Source organism: Molossus molossus, unplaced genomic scaffold (assembly GCF_014108415.1).
Source record: "Molossus molossus isolate mMolMol1 unplaced genomic scaffold, mMolMol1.p scaffold_m16_p_8, whole genome shotgun sequence".
In the NCBI taxonomy this organism is placed as follows: Eukaryota; Metazoa; Chordata; class Mammalia; order Chiroptera; family Molossidae; genus Molossus; species Molossus molossus.
The window spans coordinates 106,558,854-106,579,796 of NW_023425402.1; the positions used below are offsets into that span (position 1 = coordinate 106,558,854).

General features: G+C 43.6%; 1 protein-coding gene across 2 annotated transcripts in view; it reads left to right on the plus strand.

Moving 5' to 3' along the window:
• Window positions 1-11,628: 11,628 nt before the first annotated feature.
• The window catches only part of LOC118621136 (WT1 associated protein), a 29,581-nt gene continuing 20,266 nt past the window's right edge, over window positions 11,629-20,943 (plus strand). Inside the window, exons 1-2 of one of the 2 annotated variants that reach the window (XM_036248436.1) lie at window positions 11,629-11,715; window positions 19,323-19,360. In XM_036248436.1, the coding sequence (XP_036104329.1) occupies window positions 19,331-19,360 (30 nt within the window). In that variant the 5' untranslated portion in view covers window positions 11,629-11,715; window positions 19,323-19,330. The remainder of the gene's footprint in view (window positions 11,716-19,322; window positions 19,361-20,943) is intronic. The other variant, XM_036248437.1, reaches the window with a different exon arrangement.

The window sequence follows — 20,943 nt, forward strand, 5'->3', positions numbered from 1 at the left end:
TTAATATTCATAGGATATCAAGAAGTGTGATGACATACTTCTATTAGTCAGGTAGGGGAGGAAATTTTTTCCTCTACCCTTCTAGGTTCTCTTGATTGGTCTAATGATTAAGTTGACATGAAAGATTAATTGGAGAAAAAAATTAATTTTGTATGTATAGGAGCCTCAAAGATATGAGGCCCAAGGGCAAAGCTCAGGAATGGGAGTAGGAGCCTGGGTCTTCGAAGAAGAGGAGGGTAATTCACAGGATGATAAGAAGATAGGTGGTGCCCTGGCCGGTTTGGCTCAGTGGCAGAGCGTCGGCTCTTGGACCAGAGTCACAGGTTTGATTCAAGGGCACGTACCTTGGTTGCAGTTGTCCCTGGCCCTGGTCAGGGTCATGCAGGAGGCAACTGGCCAATGTGCCCTTCTCGCATCGATGTTTCTCTCTCTCTCCCTCTCTCCTGAAGATAAATAGAAAAATATGTTCGGGTGAGAATATATAACAAAAAAGAGATAGTTGGTAATTAGATGCTTGCCCTGCCATACAGATAGGTTTTATAGACAAAAAGTCATTTCTGACAATAGTACTCATTCTGGGCCTGGCCCCGTGTAAATTCTTTTAGGTAAATAAGGGAAATGCAACCATTTTCCTTGAGTCTGCATTTAGAAACACAATAAATGCACTTTAGCTGAATGCCCAATGGCCAATTGTTATGATCAATATTTGGTCAAAGACAAATAGCACTATCACATTCAAGAATACGTCTGAAGCTGTATTAAACATACAATTATTCTAATTAAAATATTTAGTAATAGTAGTTTAAAATTAAATTAGTTTTAAACACATTGTTAATCATGATTTTCCAGCAGGTCAGCTGCCAGATTACCACTGAGGTCATTGCTGAACTTCCTTACGTCGCTCCGGCTTTTCCAAAGGCCAAGGCTAAAGCCACACAGTAGTGCGTTTGGAAAAACACCAAGGTCAACACCGTACTATGGTTCATCTTCTTAAAACTTATTAATACTTATCCCTTTAATGCCATCTAGTAAGACTCCTGTACAGAACCAGCATGTTCATCTGCTGGCATTTATCCCGTATGTCTTGCTCATTCCTGGTTTTCAATGTGAGACCCTGGAACACTGGCCCTGGCCAGTCCTTCTAGGGGCTGGATCCCTTCTCTGCAAAGGGCTTCCTCCTGGGGTCCTACTTGGAATGAGCCACCACAAGGCCTCCCCTCCATCTGGCATCACTTCCATCTCAGGGGCTCCCTCCCTGCTGCCCTGCTCAGAGAAGGAGCCACCGGGAAACTTCTTTTTCCCTAAACACATCTCAGTTTTCCATGCCTTCGGGACATGGCCTTGGACAGCCGTTTTCCTTAAGAAAGACTCTGTGGCCCTGGCCAGTGTGGCTCAGTTAGCTGGGGATCATCCTGTGCACCAAAAGATTGCAGGTTTGATTCCCCATCAGGGCATATGCCAATTGATGTTTCTCTCTCTCGACCTCTTCCTTCCACTCTCTCTAAAAATAAAAATAAGTAAGAAAGACTGTGACTACTGCAGCTCTTTTTAGCTTGCCTCCTACCTAGACCTGCCCTCCTTTCCATTTGGCTATTCCTGCCTGGGCAGAGGCGCTACTCAAACGTCTTGGATCGTTTTGCTATATGGTTCCCAGGAACAAGACAACTTCCCGTGTCTAAGCATTCTCCTATCAATAGGAACACTTGTTATTCAGTTCAAGGGTCTATGGGCGTCACAAGGATGTCCTGAATAGGAGACATCAGATTTATCTTATCAGTCTGATGAGATTAAACATATTTTAGGTCACATTCTCTGCAGTGGTTGTACCATCACACTGGTAAAGGTTTCTAGTATTATTTATGTCCCTAAGGGGGACATGTGAATGTTTCAGAGTGGACTCAGAAATCAGTTTAACTTCATCCAAGTTCAGGTTTTACCCCTTTGTACCTGGCGTCATTAACCTCTCCTGGCAGAGTAAGGAAACAAGGCATGTCAAGTACCCAGCAGTGTCAGCCATCACTTCCTGTGTCTTTCTGCCTATGCCTTTCCCGTATTCTTTCCTCTCCAGAAACGCAGGGAGATCTCGGATTTCCGAGTCTCCCACTGGGTGACACATCTCATACACACTTTAACCTGCTCAAGAGGGGTGAGCCTGGCTTTGATCTTGAACATTCTAGCACATTCCATTTGGGCTTCATTAGTGCCGTCTCTTGACTGTACACCCCTGACTCTGCCCCCATTCTGGGCCTGTAGTGGTCTTCTAAGAGCCCGCGTTGACTTGGCTTTGACCCAGGGCTTGGAAGCACAGCATGTAGATTTTTTTAAATATATGTATATATTTTTTCTTTATTGACTTTAGAGAGAGGAAGGGAAAGGCAGAGATAGAAATATTGATGAGCCTGGCCAGTGTGGCTCAGTGGTTGAGCATCGACCCATGCACCAAGAGGTCGTCGGTTCGATTCCCGGTCAGGGCACATGCCCAGGTTGTGGCCCGATCCCCAGTGGGAGGCATGCAGAAAGCGGCCAATCAATGTTCTCTCTCATCGATGTTTCTATTTCTCTCTCCCTCTCCCTTCCTCTCTTTCTAAAATTAATAAAAAAGAAAAAATACATATATATATATGGCTTGTTCTATTTAAAAAAAAAAACACATCAATGAGAGAGAACATTGACTGGCTGCCTCCTGCATGCCCCACACTGGGGATCAGGCACACAATCTGGGCATGTGCCCCAACCAGGAATCGAACCAGCTACCTCATGGTGCATGGGTTGATGCTCAACCAGAGCTACACAGGCAGGGCAGCATTTAGATATTTTGCTTTTGTTCCCTCACTAGGTGGTGCTCTTTCCCAGAGTTCTAGAAAACACTGCTTGTTTTGCAATTTGTTGAAAATGTTACTAAATGACTCAGATTCAGGATACCCAGGTTGTGAGATAACTCTGTTCCGATGTCACTCCAATTCACTTCATCCCAGACCACTGGTGCTTTGACCAGAAGCCTGTGCTGGCGAGGAAGAAGGCGTTGGCTGAAGAGTGTGGTTTGCTGTCTAAGGTTTTCTGTCTTCCTGTGCTGACCCTTCCCCTGTCCTTTGGTTAGAGGAAGCAGATTTATTGGGGAGCATGCTTTGTCTGCACCTGGTGTTTCCAGAATGCCAGCCTCTGGGGTTCATGAAGCAAAAGGAGAGCCCAGGGAACTCACCCCCAGGTTGTCCTCAGTTTCCTAGTCAGTGCACTTTGTGCTTGTTTTATAGAAAATACGCAGGCTTTTTAGTTGTGCTTAATGAAAGGAACATTGAATAGTATGCCCACTCCACTTCCCCAGAAGTGGAAATCTCCCAGAATTGTACTAGGAATGGGCTTGCTTACTATGTGGAAGAAGGTTTGGTGGGTGTCAGGGGACCAACTAGAAGGCTGTTGCAATAGTCCATTAGAAAAAACGAAGACCTGGATGCAGATCAGTGGAGTAGAGGAAAACATTTAGGAGGTTAACAAGGGCAGGAAAGAGCAATGGACATAAGTCTCATGTTCTTCCTAACCTGTGTCTGGAGCAGGTGGTCAGCACTGTCAATAGCGCGACTGCCCAAAGCCCAGTGCTTTCTCCGCAGAAGTACAGATTTGCAGCTTGTCCAAGGTCAGAAAGGTACATGGCTTCTGAATGCACTGTCTCCTGGGATAAGTGGGTCTTTACTTTACTGGAAATAAAAAGCTGTCTTTTTAAAAATTAGAAGGTTTCATTGAGTGTTCGACCCAACAAAACTTACCTGGTGCACACACAGGTTAATTAGCAAGCAGCAGAGACAAACAGAATAGTATTTTGAAAAGTTCTGAAAATAAGATTGTCTAAGCCCCTTGTACTTTTAATGTAGGTCTATGTCTTCTAATGTTTGGTTTTCTGGAAATGAATAATGGTATTTAAATGTCTGCTCTATCACATTAGTAAACAATGAGGGCTATAATCATAACGACAATAAAGTAAAATGTCACAAGAACAATCATTATTATTATTTTGTTGTTGTTGTTAATCCTTACCTGAAGATAATTTTTCATTGACTTTTTTTTAATATATTTTTTTTCTTTTTAATCTTCACCCGAGGACATTTTTCCATTTTTTGTTCAGATAGAGTGGGGAGGAGAGAGAGGAAGAGAGAGAGAGAGAGAGAGAGAGAAACATCGATGTGAAAGGGACACATCAAGTGGCTGCCACCCACACGACCAACCAGGGCTGGGGACAAACTGCAACCGAGGTACATGCCCTTAGCGGGATCCGAACCCAGGTCTCTCTGGACCACAGGCTGACACTCTAACCGCTGAGCAAAACCGGGCAGGGCTCACTTCTTTTTTTTAACCCTCACCTGAGGATATTTTTACATTTATCTTCAGACAGAGTGGGAGGAAAAGAGAGAGAAACATCAATGTGAGAGAGATACACTGATTGGCTGCCACCCGCATGACCCCAACTGGGGCTGGGGACTAACTGCAACCGAGGTAGGTGCCCTTGGCTGGAATTGAACCTGGGACTCCTTGGTCCGCAGGCTGATGCTTTAACTGCTGAGCCAAACCAGCCAGGGCTCCATTGACTTTTAGAGAGAGTGAGAGGGAGAGAGAGAGAGAAACATGGATGTGAGCATGTGAGAGACATATCCTTTGGTTGCCTCCCAAAAGACCGCAAATGGAGCCAGGGATCAAGCCTGCAACCCAGGTATGTGCCTTTTACTGGAATCAAAACCAAGACCCTTCAGTTCTCGGACTGAGGCTCTAACTGCAGAGCCAAACCAGCCAGGGCAAGAACAATTATTATTATTATTTTTTTTTTATCCTCACCAGAGAACATTTTTCCATTGTTTGTTCAGACAGAGAGGGAGGGAGAGAGAGAGAGAGAGAGAGAGAGAGAGAAACATCAGCATGAAAGGGACACATCGAGTAGTTGCCACCCGCACAACCCACCAGGGCCGGGGACAAATTGCAACTGAGGTACGTGCCCCCAGCAGGGCCCAAACCCGGGTCTCTCTGGACCGCAGGACGATGCTCTAACTGCTGAGCCAAACCGGCCAGGGCAAGAACAATTGTTTTTGATTCATGGGTTCAGTAAAGGAAACCAACTCATATCTTGAGATTTTAGATAGTCAACTCTCTGCAGGTGAATTTCTTGATTATATATTTTTTCCTAAGAAAAAACTAGCTTTGTTGGTATTTTTCCATTTTCTTTCATTTGTTTGTCATATAAATACCCGTTTTCTCTAATTCAGTCAGAATGTGTTTAGCAATCCTGGTGGGCAGGGGTTTAAAATACACATTTCTATTTTACTTCACAAAAGGCCCAACAACTGGCAGGCCCTGGGTTAGTTTGGAAGCTCAACAATGTCATCCAAGAGTTAGGGACATCCACCCTGCAGTCTGCATTCTCAGCTGGCCGGCTTCTGTTCTCCGGCTTGGTGCTCATGGTCATGAGACCGCTTCTATTGGTGCAAGCGCCACGGCCTCTCCCACCTGCTAAGGGACGAGGACGGAGGGGAACAAAGCACATTCTCCTCCTGCACGTCTCTTACCAGAGAAGAAAAGCTTTCTCAGAAACCCCAGATTTCCTGGGGTCCTGGCCAGAACTGGTCAACAGGCCAATTCTGACTGGACGAAGACTGGACATCACTCTTTGGACAAGAAGACCACGGGACCCACAACTGACCTGGGGTTCTCATCAGGCATCCTATCCATCCAGGGGTATTGGAAATACAGAGGGAGCAGTTTCAGTTGTCATTCAAATAGAGAGGTGCTACTGATGTTTAGTGGTTTGGTCTAGGGATGCTAAATGTCCTAAAATTCACAGAACACTTTTGCACACACAAAAAAGATCTGTCCTACCCAAAATACCAATACCACTCCTGTTAGGAAACATTGGCTTAGATCAGCCATAATTCGTCCCCCGGGCCAAAGATATTGTGACTCAAACACAATCATGGGACCATCAGCTAGAGCAACGTGTCTAAAGCAGCGTGTGCCATGCACGCTGCTGGAAGCTGGCAGGAGTACAGCCATGCTCATGCTGGCACACGGAATCCTTTCCAGAAAGCAGTTATTTGCACTGAATGGGTGACAAGGAAAAAACTACAGAAGTCAAAACTGTCTCCAAGGCTGACTTAATTTTTTCCTAATGAAGGGATTTCCCAGTAACTGGACAAGCTTGTTTCCAAGAAGTGGCTCTGAGTTCCCCATACCTCTCTGATCTCTGCTCCTTGCCCCAAGCAAGCATTCAAAATGATAAAACCCAAGTGTAGCCCTGGCTGGTCTGGCTCAGCGGTTAGAGCATCAGCCCTCAGACTGAAGGGTCACAGGTTCAATTCCAATCAAGGGCATGTGCCTGGGTTGCCAGTTCGAGCCCCAGCCCCAGCGGGGGTAGTGTGGTAGGCAGCCAATTGATGTGTCTCTCTCATGTCCATGTTTCTCTCTCTCTCTTTCCCTACCACACACTTTCTCTGAAAATCAATGGAACGATATCCCCAGGTGAGGATTAACAACAACAACAAAAAATCCCAACTGCATAGCCACACTTGAGGGATAAAACCTTTAAAGACCCTGTACTTAGTACAACGTGGCAGGTATTTAGTAAATGTTTCTTGGGTATATGACAAATACATTGATTCAAAACAACATAGGGAAACAAAGCCTGGAAAATTGTTCAGTGTCATGTTCAAGAAGATAAGTACAATGAAACAGAACTTTAAAAACAGTAGTAGTCCCTGGCCGGTTTGGTTCAGCAGTTAGAGCATCAGCCTGGAGAGTCCCAGGTTCGGTTCCTGCTAAGGGCACTTACCTCGGTTACGGTTTGGCCCTCGTTGGGGTCATGTGGATGGCAGCCACTCGATGTGTCTCTCTCACATCGATGTTTTTCTCTCTCTCTCTCGCCCTCCCGCTCTATCTCAAGATAAATGCAAAAAAAAAAGTCCTTGGGCGAGGATTAAAAAAATAATATAAAAGTAGTAAAAACTGTGATAGAAATCTAATTATATTATTTTAAAAATACTTTTTTTAGAGTACCAGTGACGCTCTTTGTGGTCTGCAAAGAAAATGAAGACTACACATTGCCAGCTTTAATTATCATTTACAAGTGTATATGCTAAAAATCTAGAAGATTAGATACACTGGGTTGGCATACTGCATTTCTGCTCACAGAAAGACTTTGCGAGACAGGCAGTATGTAACATACCAGCTTAGGAGAAAATTAATCCGGAAAGCTTGGTTTAGCTCCCATATCTATGAAACCACAAATCCCTCTGTTTGACACATAATAAGCTAAATAAGTAAAGTCTCTAAAGCTCACTGCTAATGAGGAACAGGAGATAACCTGCTGAGGAAGAGTGGAAAGAGCATTGAGACAGCACGAACTAAACAATGGTCCTGTTCATGGGAGAGCGTCTGTTCATGTTCAGGGTCATGGTCACTCCGGCTCTGAAGCTCAGGAGAGCATCCATGAATCACTATCAACTTCTTCAATCACCGTTTTGCCCATGTCAAACGTCCCTAGACTTTTTAGGTCCCAATGACACAGACCAGATTGACTGCAGATGTCTTTTGCTCCCCTCTGGTCTCCCTATTAACATTTTTTTAATCCTCACCCGAGGATATTTTTCCATTTTTTGTACAGATAGAATGGGAGGGAGAGAGAGAGAAACATCGACATGAAGGGACACATCGAGTGGCTGCCACCCGCACGACCAACCAGGGCCGGGGACAAACTGCAACCGAAGTACATGCCCTTAGCGGGAACCGAACCCGGGTCTCTCTGGACCGCAGGCCGACGCTCTAATCGCTGAGCCAAACTGGCCAGGGCTCCCTATTAACATTTTATTAAGTGGTTCCTAAATCAAAGTAGTAATAATAGAGGTTATAGACTAAGTAGCAGGCAGATGGGAAAGAAGTGGCCTATTTACTTACCATCAATCTAACTCAAAAGTATGTACTATTTTAAACAGTAATATGGCCCGGCTGGTGTGGCTTAGTGGTTGAGTGTCGACCCATGTACCAAGAGGTCTTGGGTTCGATTCCTGGTGAGGGCACATGCCAGGGTTTCAGGCTCAATCCCCTCTTGTGGACGTGCGGGAGGCAGCTGATTGAAGTTGATGTCTCTCTCATCGATGTTTCTCTCTCTCTCTCTCTCCCTCTAAAAAAATCAATAAAAAATAAAACAGTAATATGTAAGAAAGATCATCATATTACTTTGATTATCTTATTTGAAACTGCAGCTTGAAGAGGCATGGATATTGAAGACTACGCTAGGCCTAACTCAGGTGTCCAGTAAATATCTATTGTTTTTTGCAGGGAGCAATAATGAATTTTGCTAGTATTTTTAGATTTGCTCTACTACTCTCTCTCCTATACTTTCTGCAAGACCAAATATACAAATGGACATGGCCAGACCATATATGAAAATAGAATTTTGACCCAAACCTGCAACAAAGTGCGTAGGAAACCAACTCCCTTATCTCCATAACTAGCCCAGGAAGCCAGTCTGCTTTGAATCAGACTTACAGCAAGTCAGAATGCTATCGCTATAACAATCCAGAGCGCTAAACACACCTTCTATAACAATCAGCTCAAAATGGCTGGACCTGATTAAAAAGTGACAGCTTTTTAAATTTCTGTCCCCACTTCCAACTTAGAACCAACTGAAGCCAAACATACACCCCACTCACCCCAACTGATCACAAGGATGCCCCACCTCTAATCAGCTGCCTCCAGCTTCCACGCCCACAGCCCCCATCAGGGCACCCCTGGGCCTTCCCTTTCTTCCACTAAGAAGCTCTCCCCTCTTCTGCCTGCCTTTGAGTCTCTGCCAAACACAAGACATGGTGGCTGACTCTGGCTACGGCAACCCCTGAAAAAACAGCCTTTGCTTTTATTTTGTTGGTCTTAATTTATTTCCATGATTTATTGAGGTATCATTTACATTAAATGCACCTATTTTAGTGGTACAGTTAAATGAATTTTGACAAACACATATACTTGGGTAATCACCATCCGAATCCTGATGTTATTATCACACCCCCCCCCCCACCTCAAAAGTTTCCTCATGTTCCTTTCTAGTGTATTCCTGCTCCTTTTCCTTCTAGCCAAGCACGGATTTGACTTCTACCACTAGGGATTAGTTCTGCCTGTTCTCTTAAGTCTTGTTGACATTATCTTCATTAGCCTAAGCACTGCCATTGCATTCAGGCACAACAAAATGCCTGACTTAATATACACTTTCCCTGCACCAGAAATAGAATCAGCCCATTCTCCAAAATGCTCTGGACCTATTTAGTGGGAAATGGAATTTAGAAACCACAATCAGATTGGCACGTGTGTTCATTGTTACTGTAAGGTGATCAGCCTTCATGGTTTGCCTGGGACAGTTCTAGTATTAACGTTGAAAGTCCAACATCCTGGGAAATCCCCTCAGTCCCTAGTAAAATGCCTAAGTCAGGCATTTTGTTGTGCCTGAATGCAATGGCAGTGCTTAGGCTAATGAAGACAATGTCAACAAGACTGCTTCCAGGTCCTTTCAGTGCACAGAACTAGGAAATTTATTTTTAAAATCATGTGCTCAAAACTGATTTTCCCAATTTAAACATATTCGTGGTTTTTTTTCCTAAACTTCTTTGATCTTATATTTGTATCTCATTTTCTTACACTGAAAATCTTGTACATTATAACATTAAAATATTTGTGTAGCCTATGATATAGTTTCAAAACCATAGCAACAATATTACCCGAGTGAAGCTGAAGATTCCTTGGCAGTTCTTTTTTCATTCTTAGAATATATCCCACCACAGATACTCTCTGAGTACTATGTTAAAAATATCTGAGAAGACCCTGGCTGGGTGGCTCAATTGGTTGGAGCTCTGCTGGGACATCAAAAGGTTTTGGATTTGATTCCCCGTCAGGGCACATACCTAGGTTTCAGGTTCGATCCCGATTCCAATGGACGTTTCTCTCTCTCTCCCTTCCTCTCTAAAATCAATTAAAACATATCCTTAGGTTAGGATAAGAAAATAAAAAAAAGTATCTGGAGAATAATTCTTTTCTCTGTTTAACAACACAGTTATGTTACCATTTTGACTTGAAGTTCATTTATTCAATTTTCATTCAACTTTGGGTTTACTGTGCTTCCCTTCTTATTTAATTTTTGGCTATGTAAAAACTCTCAAGTTCAAAAGACAGATAAATCTTACTTCTGTTTATTCCCCTCCACTTTTCCCCACCCTCTATAGGTAAACATTTCACTGTCCCGAGGACATCCTTCCTGTTTCACCTGGGGCTCATTCCAAAGCAACTCAACAATATCGTCCTAATAATGTGTGTACCCCGTTATCAGTGAGGACGAACATTTTCTGTTTGAGGACCACTGCTATTCTTTTCTGCGAATTGTGTGTTCGTGTTCTTGCCCATTTTTCTCTTTGGATTTTGGTCTTTTCCTTTTTCAGTTTTGAAGAGTCCTGTGATGTAAGTTGCAAATATTTTCTCCATACTGATCTAATCTACTGGAGAAATACCATGATCTCTTTGACTATCTGGAGCACACTTGAGTCCCATCCTTATAGATCACCTCATTCCAGGACACCCTTGGGGACAAGCAGTTTTGGTATAGCCAGGTAAGGGCAGTCCAATCAAAAGAATTACCTGACCCCTGTAGGAAGTGCAAGATACGGCTTCTCGTTTACCAGGTAACCCCATCATTTTTAGACAGTGACCTGGATGACACAAAGTTCTGCATAAGAGAGTATATTCGAATTACAACATTTATTTTATCGGGCTCATTCCCACCACACCGGGTGCGCCTTCCTCTCGTTTCTGGGTTAGCAAGGTGCCCCTAGGGTGACAAAGGCACAACCTCCATCTGCCAGACAATAGCTCCTCCGTTTCGCCTCGAGATGTCAAGGCAGGGATGAGCCCAGCGGCCAGCAGGCTGCACTTCCCGACGGCGGAGAAAGCGTCGTTCCCAAGCGCTCAGAAACGTGCAGCCGAGAGCCCGCGGGGAGCCTACACCGACCCCGCTCCCGCCCCCGGCCTCGCTCCCCGGCTCGCACCTGGCCCGCCGGCGCGCGGAAGCACCAGAGACGGCGGTGCCGACGGGCGTCCAATCACGCGCCGCCGTGGCTCAGATTCCTCCGCCAGAGGCCGCGGCGCCGCCGCAGGTGGCCCGGGAGCGCGTCCACCCAACGCCGCCCATCGCGACCCCGCCGCCCTTCCCGTGATGCCTTGCGGCTGACCTCCGACCTCGCGGTCGAGCCCTCCCCGCGGGCCGCAGCTCTCCCCGCCCCCGCTGAGCTTGCGGGGCTCCAGCGGCCGCGGGGGGTGCCACCTGCGCGCAGCACCTTGAGTCCCCCCGTCGGGCGCCGTCCCTGGGTTTTGTGCTCGCTGCGGGGATCGGCGGCGGCCGGTGGTGGCGGCCGCGTCGAGAGGCGACAGGTCGGTGAGTGGGCGGGGCGCGGGGCGGGCGGGGCGGGAGTGGGCGGGCGGCGGCGCGTTCGGGCCGGGCGGGCGGGGCGGCGGGAGGAGCGGGAAGGGGGTGGGGCGGCGGGGCCTCACTTCCTCCCTCAGCGCCATTTTGTGGCGGCGAGACCCGCAAATAAAGGGGAACGCGGGGGTCTGCGGTACCGCGATCGGGCGACCTGGGCGGCGATCGGGCAGCGCAGCCGCGGCCTATGTGACTCGGCGGCGCCGGCGCGACCTCTGCCTGGAGAGGTAGGTGCGGGCCGTCGGCGGGAGCGGCCGCGAGGATCTCTGGGTCCCCAGGACTGAGGCGCGGCCGCCCTGGCCCGGGAAGGGGCGCTTGGAGCCCCGAGGGCGCTCGCGGCTGCCGGGCCGCCGGCCTCCCGTTAGCCGCGCCACCTTCCCGCCGGCAGGGACACTTCCGCCGCCTCGAGGCCATTTTACCTCCTGCCTCCGTCCCCTGGGCCCGGGGCGAGGTGGGCGCCCCCGCGGGCCGGCGAGGCCGGGAGCCCGCCCCCTCGGTGTGCGTCCGGTGCCTCCGCGGTGTCGCCCCTCCCGCCCCTGGCGGCCCGGGCTGGCGTGCTGCGGCTCGGCGGGAGCACAGCGGCGTCCGCCGGGCGGGCTGCCGCCGCGCGGGAGTGGTGGCTGCGGGGCGGAGCGGTGCGGCCCCGGCCGCGTGCCCCCCGACTTCCATTTTTAAAGGATGGTCCGCGCTCGGTGAACAGGTCACTCCGTTGAATTACCGACGGACTTCGTGACATTCCCCAGTCTCACCTTGGGACCTTGTAAGGCTGCTGGTCGAATTTTTTTTAAGTCGTGTCTCTTTAGTGGGGAACACAAGCCCAAGTTCTTGTTTTGGTAGAGGTCTGTTGGCTGTTCGAGCCCCAAAGGACTGCATGAAAATCCGCCATGTCCGTGTTTGCCCAGGGGAGAAAAAGATTTCCCTGAGCATGTTCCAGTCGTGAATTGCACCCCTGGTTTTCCGTCTCTTAGAATTTCGTTAATTCATTGCTGGAAGACTAGTGGAAGTGAGCTCTGTCACCATAGCCCTATAATGTGGATATGAGAGCTGTAGGAATTATATTTGTACAGCACATTATAGTTTTCAAAGCCCCTTACAAGTCTTGGGTGTATATGGTATAGAATCCCCTTGAAAATACAGGGAGTGGGCAAAAGTAGGTTTACAGTTCACATGGAAGATAATTAACAAACAGTAGTACAGGAATAAACACTGTTTCCCGTACCCACAACTGTAAAACTACTTTTTGCTCCACTCTATACTTAGTAGCAATTGTGATCATTTTCATTAATTGTATATTATGTTGCTCTTAGAAAAAAGGTTTTTCCTGCTCTTAAAATTTTCTTTTGGGTCATTTGGCAAAACAAGAACTACATCGTATTAAATTATCTCCCTTTTTTTTTTTGCCTCTGAATAATTTTCTATTATTAAATGTATCAGAGAAAAACTTTTTAATATGGCATTAATATATTGGCTATTAAGGTGGTGCATCAAGGCTAGAACTCTGTTGTGAATAAAGTTTCTCTTGAAAATGTAGGTGGTAGAATTTAATTTGTCCTAAATGCACATTATCTTTTATATTAATGTTAGTATTTTATTTGGACAGACACACACCCCCCCCCCCCCCCCCCCCCCGTTTTTTGGTATGGCACTTAAAGCATTGAGATTTGCAAATGCACTTTGTGAGGCAGGCAGAATTGTCTCCTTTTTGCTGGTTTGGAGATTGTAGTCCAGAGAGTGAGTTCCTCAGGATCACATGATTGAGAAGGTGCGACAGTCAGGAAAAGGTGGTCTCTTAACTGGTACCCTTTCTACTACAGCACTACGGCTGGTACAATGTCTGATTATTAGTTTGTTGTATTCTGAGTTTCAGCCAGGTACATGCTTTCTTACTGAAGTTGTGTTGGCTGGTGCTTACCTCTCAGTTTGGAGAGAACTGAGTTGCATAATTTGAGATTATGCTAAGAGCCAGGGAAGTACTGGGATTTGGGATGCTAGGCATCCAACTAACCAAAACTGAGCCTCTCAATCATAAGCTGTTTTTCAATATTAAGTCATCAAGAGTGGATAGTGGTTCTGACATTCTAAACTTGAGCTATGTTATATTTTTTAAAAATTATCAAAATGAATAACTGAGCCCTGGCCGGTTTGGCGCAGCGGTTAGAGCATTGGCCTGCAGACCAGAGAGTCCTGGGTTCGGTTTCCGCTGAGGGCATGTACCTCGGTTGCAGTTTGACCCTGGCCCAGGTTGCGGTCATGTGGGTGGCAGCCACGCCATGTGTCTCTCTCACATTGATGTTTCTCTCTCTTCCTCCCTCTCTATCTGAAGATAAATGCAGAAATATCCTCTGGTGAGGATTTAAAAAAAAAAAAAAGAATAACTGAAACTGTTACATAATTTAAAAATCGTGTTTAACCTATTCTTAAATGTGCTAAAAGGTAACCAAATGGACCAGTTTTGACTTAATTATTTTGCTTTTCTTCATGTTCTACTTTGGAGCTGTACACTGCTTGGTCATTATTTATGGTGGGAAATTACCCATCTTCATTAGTTACTGATTTTTGTCATTTCAGTGTGGAAAATGGGGACTAACTTTGAAAAGTTGTGATTATTAAATAAGTGGCTATATTCATTTTTTATTCCTTCAGTGTTCAACTCCAAATGATATTTCAGTCATTTCATTTTTCTGATACAAGAATAGATTGTACTAAGAACCTGGAATGTCCGTTGTCTTTATGACTCTAGAATTGACTTTTTTTTCCCCCCTGATTGATTTTTAGAGAGAGAGGAAGGGGGAGAGAGATAGAAACATCATCGATGGGATTGGGCCTATAGAACCTGGGCATGCGCCCTGACCGGATATCAAACTGGTGACCTCTTGGTGCATGGGTTGATGCTCAACCACTGAGTCACACTGGCCGGGCTAGAATTAACTGTAGATTGTTATTGTGTCAGTTGTGGTCCTCTCTCCCCCAATTATTTTTCTTTAGGAAATGATAAGTTTCTTAGTACATTTGTGTAATGTGGAAGTCGAAATTGAGAGCCAGGTTCTATTTTTACTAAATAGTTGGATGTTGATGCTTTTAAAATTTAAATCTGTTTTGCCCAGCTGGTGTGGCTCCGTGGTTGAGCATTGACCCATGCACCAAGAGGTCACCGGTTTGATTCCCGGTCAGGGCACATGCCCAGGTTGTAGGCCAAATTCCCAATAGGGGGTGTGCAGGAGGCGGCCAATCGATGTTCTCTCTCAGTGTTTCTATCTCCGTCTTCCTCTCCTTCCTCTCTCTCTAAAATCAATAAAGAAAAAAAATTTTAAATAACATAAACTTTAAACTTGTTTTAATATGACTTTTGCCAGACTGCCCATTTAACTATTGTGCAATATTATGGACTCTGAAGGAAAGATTGACTTGTCATCAGCTAAAGATAAGGCAGGAGTTTCTTTCCACATGCTTATGCTTTGAATTCCTGTTACATATCCCATAACATGTGGGATGACCTGTGGCTCTGGAAACTGATATATGAAATGCAAAGATTTATACAAAACCTGTATTTATCCTTGACTTATAAATTTAAAATTTTATTTTTATAAAGAATATAAATACTCTCTCAGCGGTATGTTATTAAAAATCTACCCAGCATCACATTTTTTAAAAGGCAAGAGAACATAAGCCAATCTTAGAAATTAACTTGCTGTTTAGAATTCTAAAAATTGGAGATCACCAAGAATTCTGCAATGAGGCTTAGAAATAAATATTGTTATCTTCAACCTGTCAGTTCTCCCTTGGGCTTTTTGAGAAATAGTGATTGAGGGTCTTTGCTTTTTTGATGGGGAGGAAACTAATTATTGCATGCTTATTTTGTGCACATACTATGCTAACGTCTAATATTTATCTTCAAAAATAGCACGATAGTTTTGAGCCTTGGTGGTGCTAATCCTTTCTGAGATGGGGAAACTGAGGCTCTGAGGTTATGCTACCTCTTTTATTTTCAAAGTTTGCCACCTTGTTCTAGAAAAGTAGGGTTATTAGAATGTCTCGGTTTTAAAGTACCCTTTAAAAACACTAGCATATTTATTGCTAATTAAACTTTCAATTGATTTTATTTTAATGGAATAAGAAGCCGAATAACTAGGTATTAACAAAAGAATGAATAAATAGCCCTGGCTGGTTTGGATCAGCGGTTAGAGCTTCCCTACAGACCAATGGGTTGCAGATTTGATTCCGGTGGGGAGCACTTGCCTCGGTCCCTGATTTTGATTCTAACCCGGCCCTGGTCAGGATTGTGCGGGAGGCAGCCAGTTGATGTGTCTCTTTCACATCAGTGTTTCTCCTTCTCTCTCTCCCTCCCTCTCACTCTCTCAAGATAAATGGAAAAAAATATCCTCGATGATTTAAAAAAAAAAAAGACTAAATAGACCTGGGGAAAGTATCAGGTTGTAGAAGCTTTTACTAGCTTATAAACTGGAATAATATTTAGCCTATATTAAGTAGCACCCGTAATACTTATGTTTTATAACTAAAATTTTTAGTGGCTCTGGTGCCCAGTAACTAGGTAGGTCTGTCTACAGTGGTAAATTTAGCTGTTCTCTCTCTCTCTCTCTCTCTCTCTCTCTCTCTCTCTTTCTCTCTCTCTATCTCTCTCTCTGTTTTCTTTGTTAATCCTTACTTGAAAATCTTTTTCCATTGATTTTAGAGATAGTAGAAGGGGGAAAGAGAGAAACATCGATGTGAGAGAGAGACATTGACTGGTTGCCTCCTGCACAACCCCAACTGGTCTGGGGATCAAATTTGCAAACCAGGTATGTGCCCTTGACCGGGAATAGAACTCGAGACCCTTCAGACTGCCGGCTTATACTCTAACCACTGAGCAACTGGCCAGGGCAAATTTAGCCGTTTTCAAGCTGTCACTCATAGAACTCTGTCACAATACCTGTTAAGTTCCACATGTATACTCAAGATTTTATGGGATGGTCATCTTGGTTGGTTTTGGGAAAAAGCTAGAATGGCTTATTTAACTCACTTTTATGATTTAATAGTAACTGAAGCAAATTCATTTGTTTGTGTAGCATATGTTTGAGTGCCTGCCTTGTACTGAGGCATCAGCAATTAATGAAACCATTTTCTCATGGAGCTTATTTCATAACTGGGAAAAATAGTTATATAAAATGTCAGGTCATGCCCTGGCCGGTTTGGCTCAGCGGTCAGAGTGTTAGCCTATGATCCAGAGAGACCTGAGTTCGGTTCCCACTAAGGGCATGTTACCTCGGTTGCAGTTTGTCCCCAGCCCTGGTTGGGTCATGCGGGTGGCAGCCACTCGATGTGTCTGTTTCACGTTGAGGTTTCTCGCTCTCTCTTCCTCTCTCTCCCTCCCACTCTATCTGAACAAAAAAATGAAAAAATGTCCTCGGATGAGGATAAAAATAAATAAATAAAAAATAAAATAAAATGTTAGGTCATGTGGAGAGCTGTTAAGAAAAAGCCCTATATGAGGGGATAGCATTGAATTGGCATGCACAGTTTTGAGTGACATGTAAAGCCTTTAGAAAGATTTAACCAGAAGACCCCTGGCCAGTTTGGCCCAGCGGTTGAGCGTTGGCCTGTGGTCCAGAGAGACCTGGACCACTAAGGGCACGTACCTCGGTTGCAGTTTGTCCCCAGCCCTGGTTGGGTCATGTAGGTGGCAACCACTCGATGTGTCCCTTTCATGTCAGTGTTTCTCTCTCTCTCCCTCCCTCTCTCTCTCTCTCTCTCTCTCTGAACAAAAAAATGGGGAAATGTCCTTGGGTGAGGATTAAAATAAAGAAGAAGAAAGAAAGAAAGATTTAACCAGAATAGTGGCATAAATGGGTACACATTTATATACTAGGTATGGCTAAAACTTCAAATGGCTAAAATTGTCTTGTAGGGTTATTTTTTAAATTATTATTATCAAATAGATTATTGAGGTTTACCTACCATATATTGCTGTAGACAAATTGGAAATTCCAAGTCAATGACAAACTTTCTGGGTTCTAAGAGGTTAGTCTGGTGGAGTGAATGCACCTTGAAGCCATACTGAAATAGAAGTAGTCAGACCTTTGTGGAAGTACACATGCTGAGGGTTTGTCTCCCAAATTAATGCAATCACTGGTGTCACGTCAGGATAACAAGTGATATACTCAGGTGTTTGCTAGTGACATCCAATCATTAGCTTATTAAAGAGGGAAGAATTAAGCCAGTAATTTATTATATGATCAGTTTATGATTGTTTTCTAAAACATACCAATTTCTTCACAATGTACCCTATCTGAAAATTGGGGTTTAGAGTATTTAACTTACAGTTGGGATTTGTATGTATTATAAAAAGTGGTATTGGAATACCATTCTCAAATATTGACTAAGAAGTCAAGTGGTTTTTAAAAACTCAGTTTTAGCCTGGCTGGTGTGGCTCAGTGGTTGAGCGTCTACCCATGCACTAATAGATCGCTGGTTTGATTCCTGGTCAGGGCACATGCCCAGGCCCTACTGGGGGGCATGCAGGAGGCTGCCAGTCGATGTTCTCGTCAATGTTTCTATCTCTCTCTCCCTCTCCCTTCTTCTCTCTAATATCAATAAAGAAAAAATAAATAAAAAAAATTATAAAAACTCAGTTTTACACTCTAAATTCTTTGGTTACTTTTTTGTTGTTGAGGTATAATTGACAATGACAAATAACATTAGTTTCAGGTGTACAATGTTATGATTCGATATTTGTATACATTGTGAGGTAGTCACCACAATAAATCTAGTTTACCATCCCTCGCCATACACAATTATAACATTTTGTGTGTGTAATGAAGCTATTAAGATTTACTTTCTTAGTAACTTTCCATATGCAGTACAGTATTAACTATAGTCACCATGCTGTATCGTCCATCTTCATGAGATCTGTGTAGTTAAGTTTTTAATAATTTGGAATTTGTAGTGAGTATAGGTAAGTAAAATAAGCAATAAAAAGAAAGTTTATAAGGGAACATAGATGACTATGCTATTAGAATTGCTACCTAGGAATTCCTATAAGTTTAAATTAGTTTGTCTCCTTGTTAAATTTAAATATTAGGAAGTAACAGAAGCATTTCCAGTAAGCAAATAACTTTAAAGAAATAGTTCTTTTATTAACCTATCACCAACAGGATTAAGTGGGTTTTGTATAAACTTACATAAGAAACTAATTTTGAGATACAAATTACTGTGGCATGAAATTAAATAGTGTAGGAATATTTTTATTAAGGTGTGTATATTATATGTACATGTTGTCCAGTAGTGAATTATGACAGTGATAGATTGTACCTTAACTATTACACCACAGTGCTGTAGAAGGAAAGCTTAGCAACTGGTACTATGCTTCTATATAGATTCAGCAAGATGCTTGGGGTACTGCCTGACGTCAGTGTCTGACCAGCATAATCCTGTCACTTCTGCAAGATTTGTCTTTCATAGGGCAGTTGTGAGAAGGCATTGAAAAATTATCTCTCAGTCTTTTATGGCAACATAAAAAAAAAAAAAGATCAACTTTGTTACAAAAGAATTTTTAAAAATAACCTAATAACAATAGTAATGTAATAGTGATGTTAATGTAAGATGTTAACAAAGGAAAAACTAGGTGTGGAGTATACAGGAATCCCATGATAACTTTGCGACTGTTCTGTAAATCTAAAACTATTCTAAAATAAAAGATTTGTTTAAATTAAAAGAACCTCCAATGATTTGGTCAGACTTGGGTTCAATAATAAATTGGTTCAAAAAGGCCAGTATTTTTTGTTCCTGTTTTCAGTGGGAAAAAATCAATTAAACCTCATCTCTCTGTCCCTTTTTCTAGGATTCAAGATGACCAACGAGGAACCTCTTCCCAAAAAGGTGTGTTTTTTCCAGCAGTTTTTAAACGCATTTTTTGTTTTTATAATTGAGTTAAAGGGACTATCTGGATTGTTAGTCTATTGTTCACTCCTTTACCTATGACAATAGTAGCATTGTGGGTGTATAACGTACAAGTGTATATTATATGCAGTATATTTTTAGGATATTTTCAGATTTTGGAAAGTTCTTGTAATGTTTTCCTTATGCTCTACTCTTAGTCTTTATTATGTGAATGTTATAGAAATATCAGAAAAGGAGATTATTTTACAGGTTCCAATAAGTTACTTATTTTCTTATTTTCTAATTTAAAGTCCTTTGATTGCAATGTGTAAAATTACTTTTTTTTTTTAAAAAAAAGGTTACAGCTGTTTAGTTCTTAGATTCTATCTTTTCCTCCAGCCTCATTCCCACCCGCCCCCGCCCCCGATTCTGCTGTATCCGTCTTAGTTCCGTTTAGTCACTATTACATGCACACATAAACACAGTTATAAGGAAGTAACATAGGCAGTAAAATCTCAAACATTTCTCATAGCAATATTTTTTCTGATATATCTTCTTGGGCAAGGGAAACAAAAAATAAACAAATTGGACTACATCAAACTAAAGAGGTTTTACACAGCGAAGGAAGCCATCAGCAAAAGGAAAAGACAACCCGATGAATACGAAAGCACTTCTGCCGATTAATCTGAGAAGGGGTTGATATCCAAAATGTATAAATAACTTATAAAGCTCAACACCAAAAAAGTACCCACCCCCCGACCCTGCCGGCTGGTATGACTCAGTGATTGAGCATCGACCCATGCACCAAGAGGTTGCTGGTTGGATTCCCGGTCAGGGCACATGCCCAGGTTGTGGGCGCGATCCCCAGTCAGGGCAGGAGGCAGCCAATGGATGTTCTCTTTGATGTTTCTCTCTCTCTCTCCCTCTCCTTCCTATCTCTAAAGTTCAATGGGGAAAAAGCATTAAAAAAAAAAAATATATATATATATTTTTTTAATATGCAAAAGACCTGAATAGACACTTCTTCAAAGAGGACATGCAGATAGCCAGTAGACATATGGAAATATGCTCAATGTCACTATTCAGAAATGCAAATGAAAATAACGAGATACCACCTCATACCTGTCAGAATGCCTATCATCAACAAACAGCAAGTGTTGGCAAGGATATGGAGAAAAGGGACTCTGTGTACTGTTGGTGGAAATGCAAATTGGTGCAGCCACTGTGGGAAGCAGTACGGAGTTACTTCAAAAAATTAAAAGTGGAACTGTCTTGCCTGGCTGGTGTGGCTCAGTGGTTGAGCACTGACCCATGCACCAAGAGGTTGCCGGTTCGATTCCCAGTCAGGACACATGCCCAGGTGTGGGCCTAATCCCCAGTGGGGGCATGCAAGAGGTGGCCAATCAATGGTCTTGCTCATCGATGTTTCTATCTCTCTCTCTTCCTCTCTTTCTAAAATAAATAAAGAAAAAAATATATTTAAAAAAAAAAAGTGGAACTGTCTTATGACCCAGTGATTCCACCTCTGGGAATTTATTCAAAGAAACCCAAAACACTAATTTGAAAGAGTAAATGCACCCCTG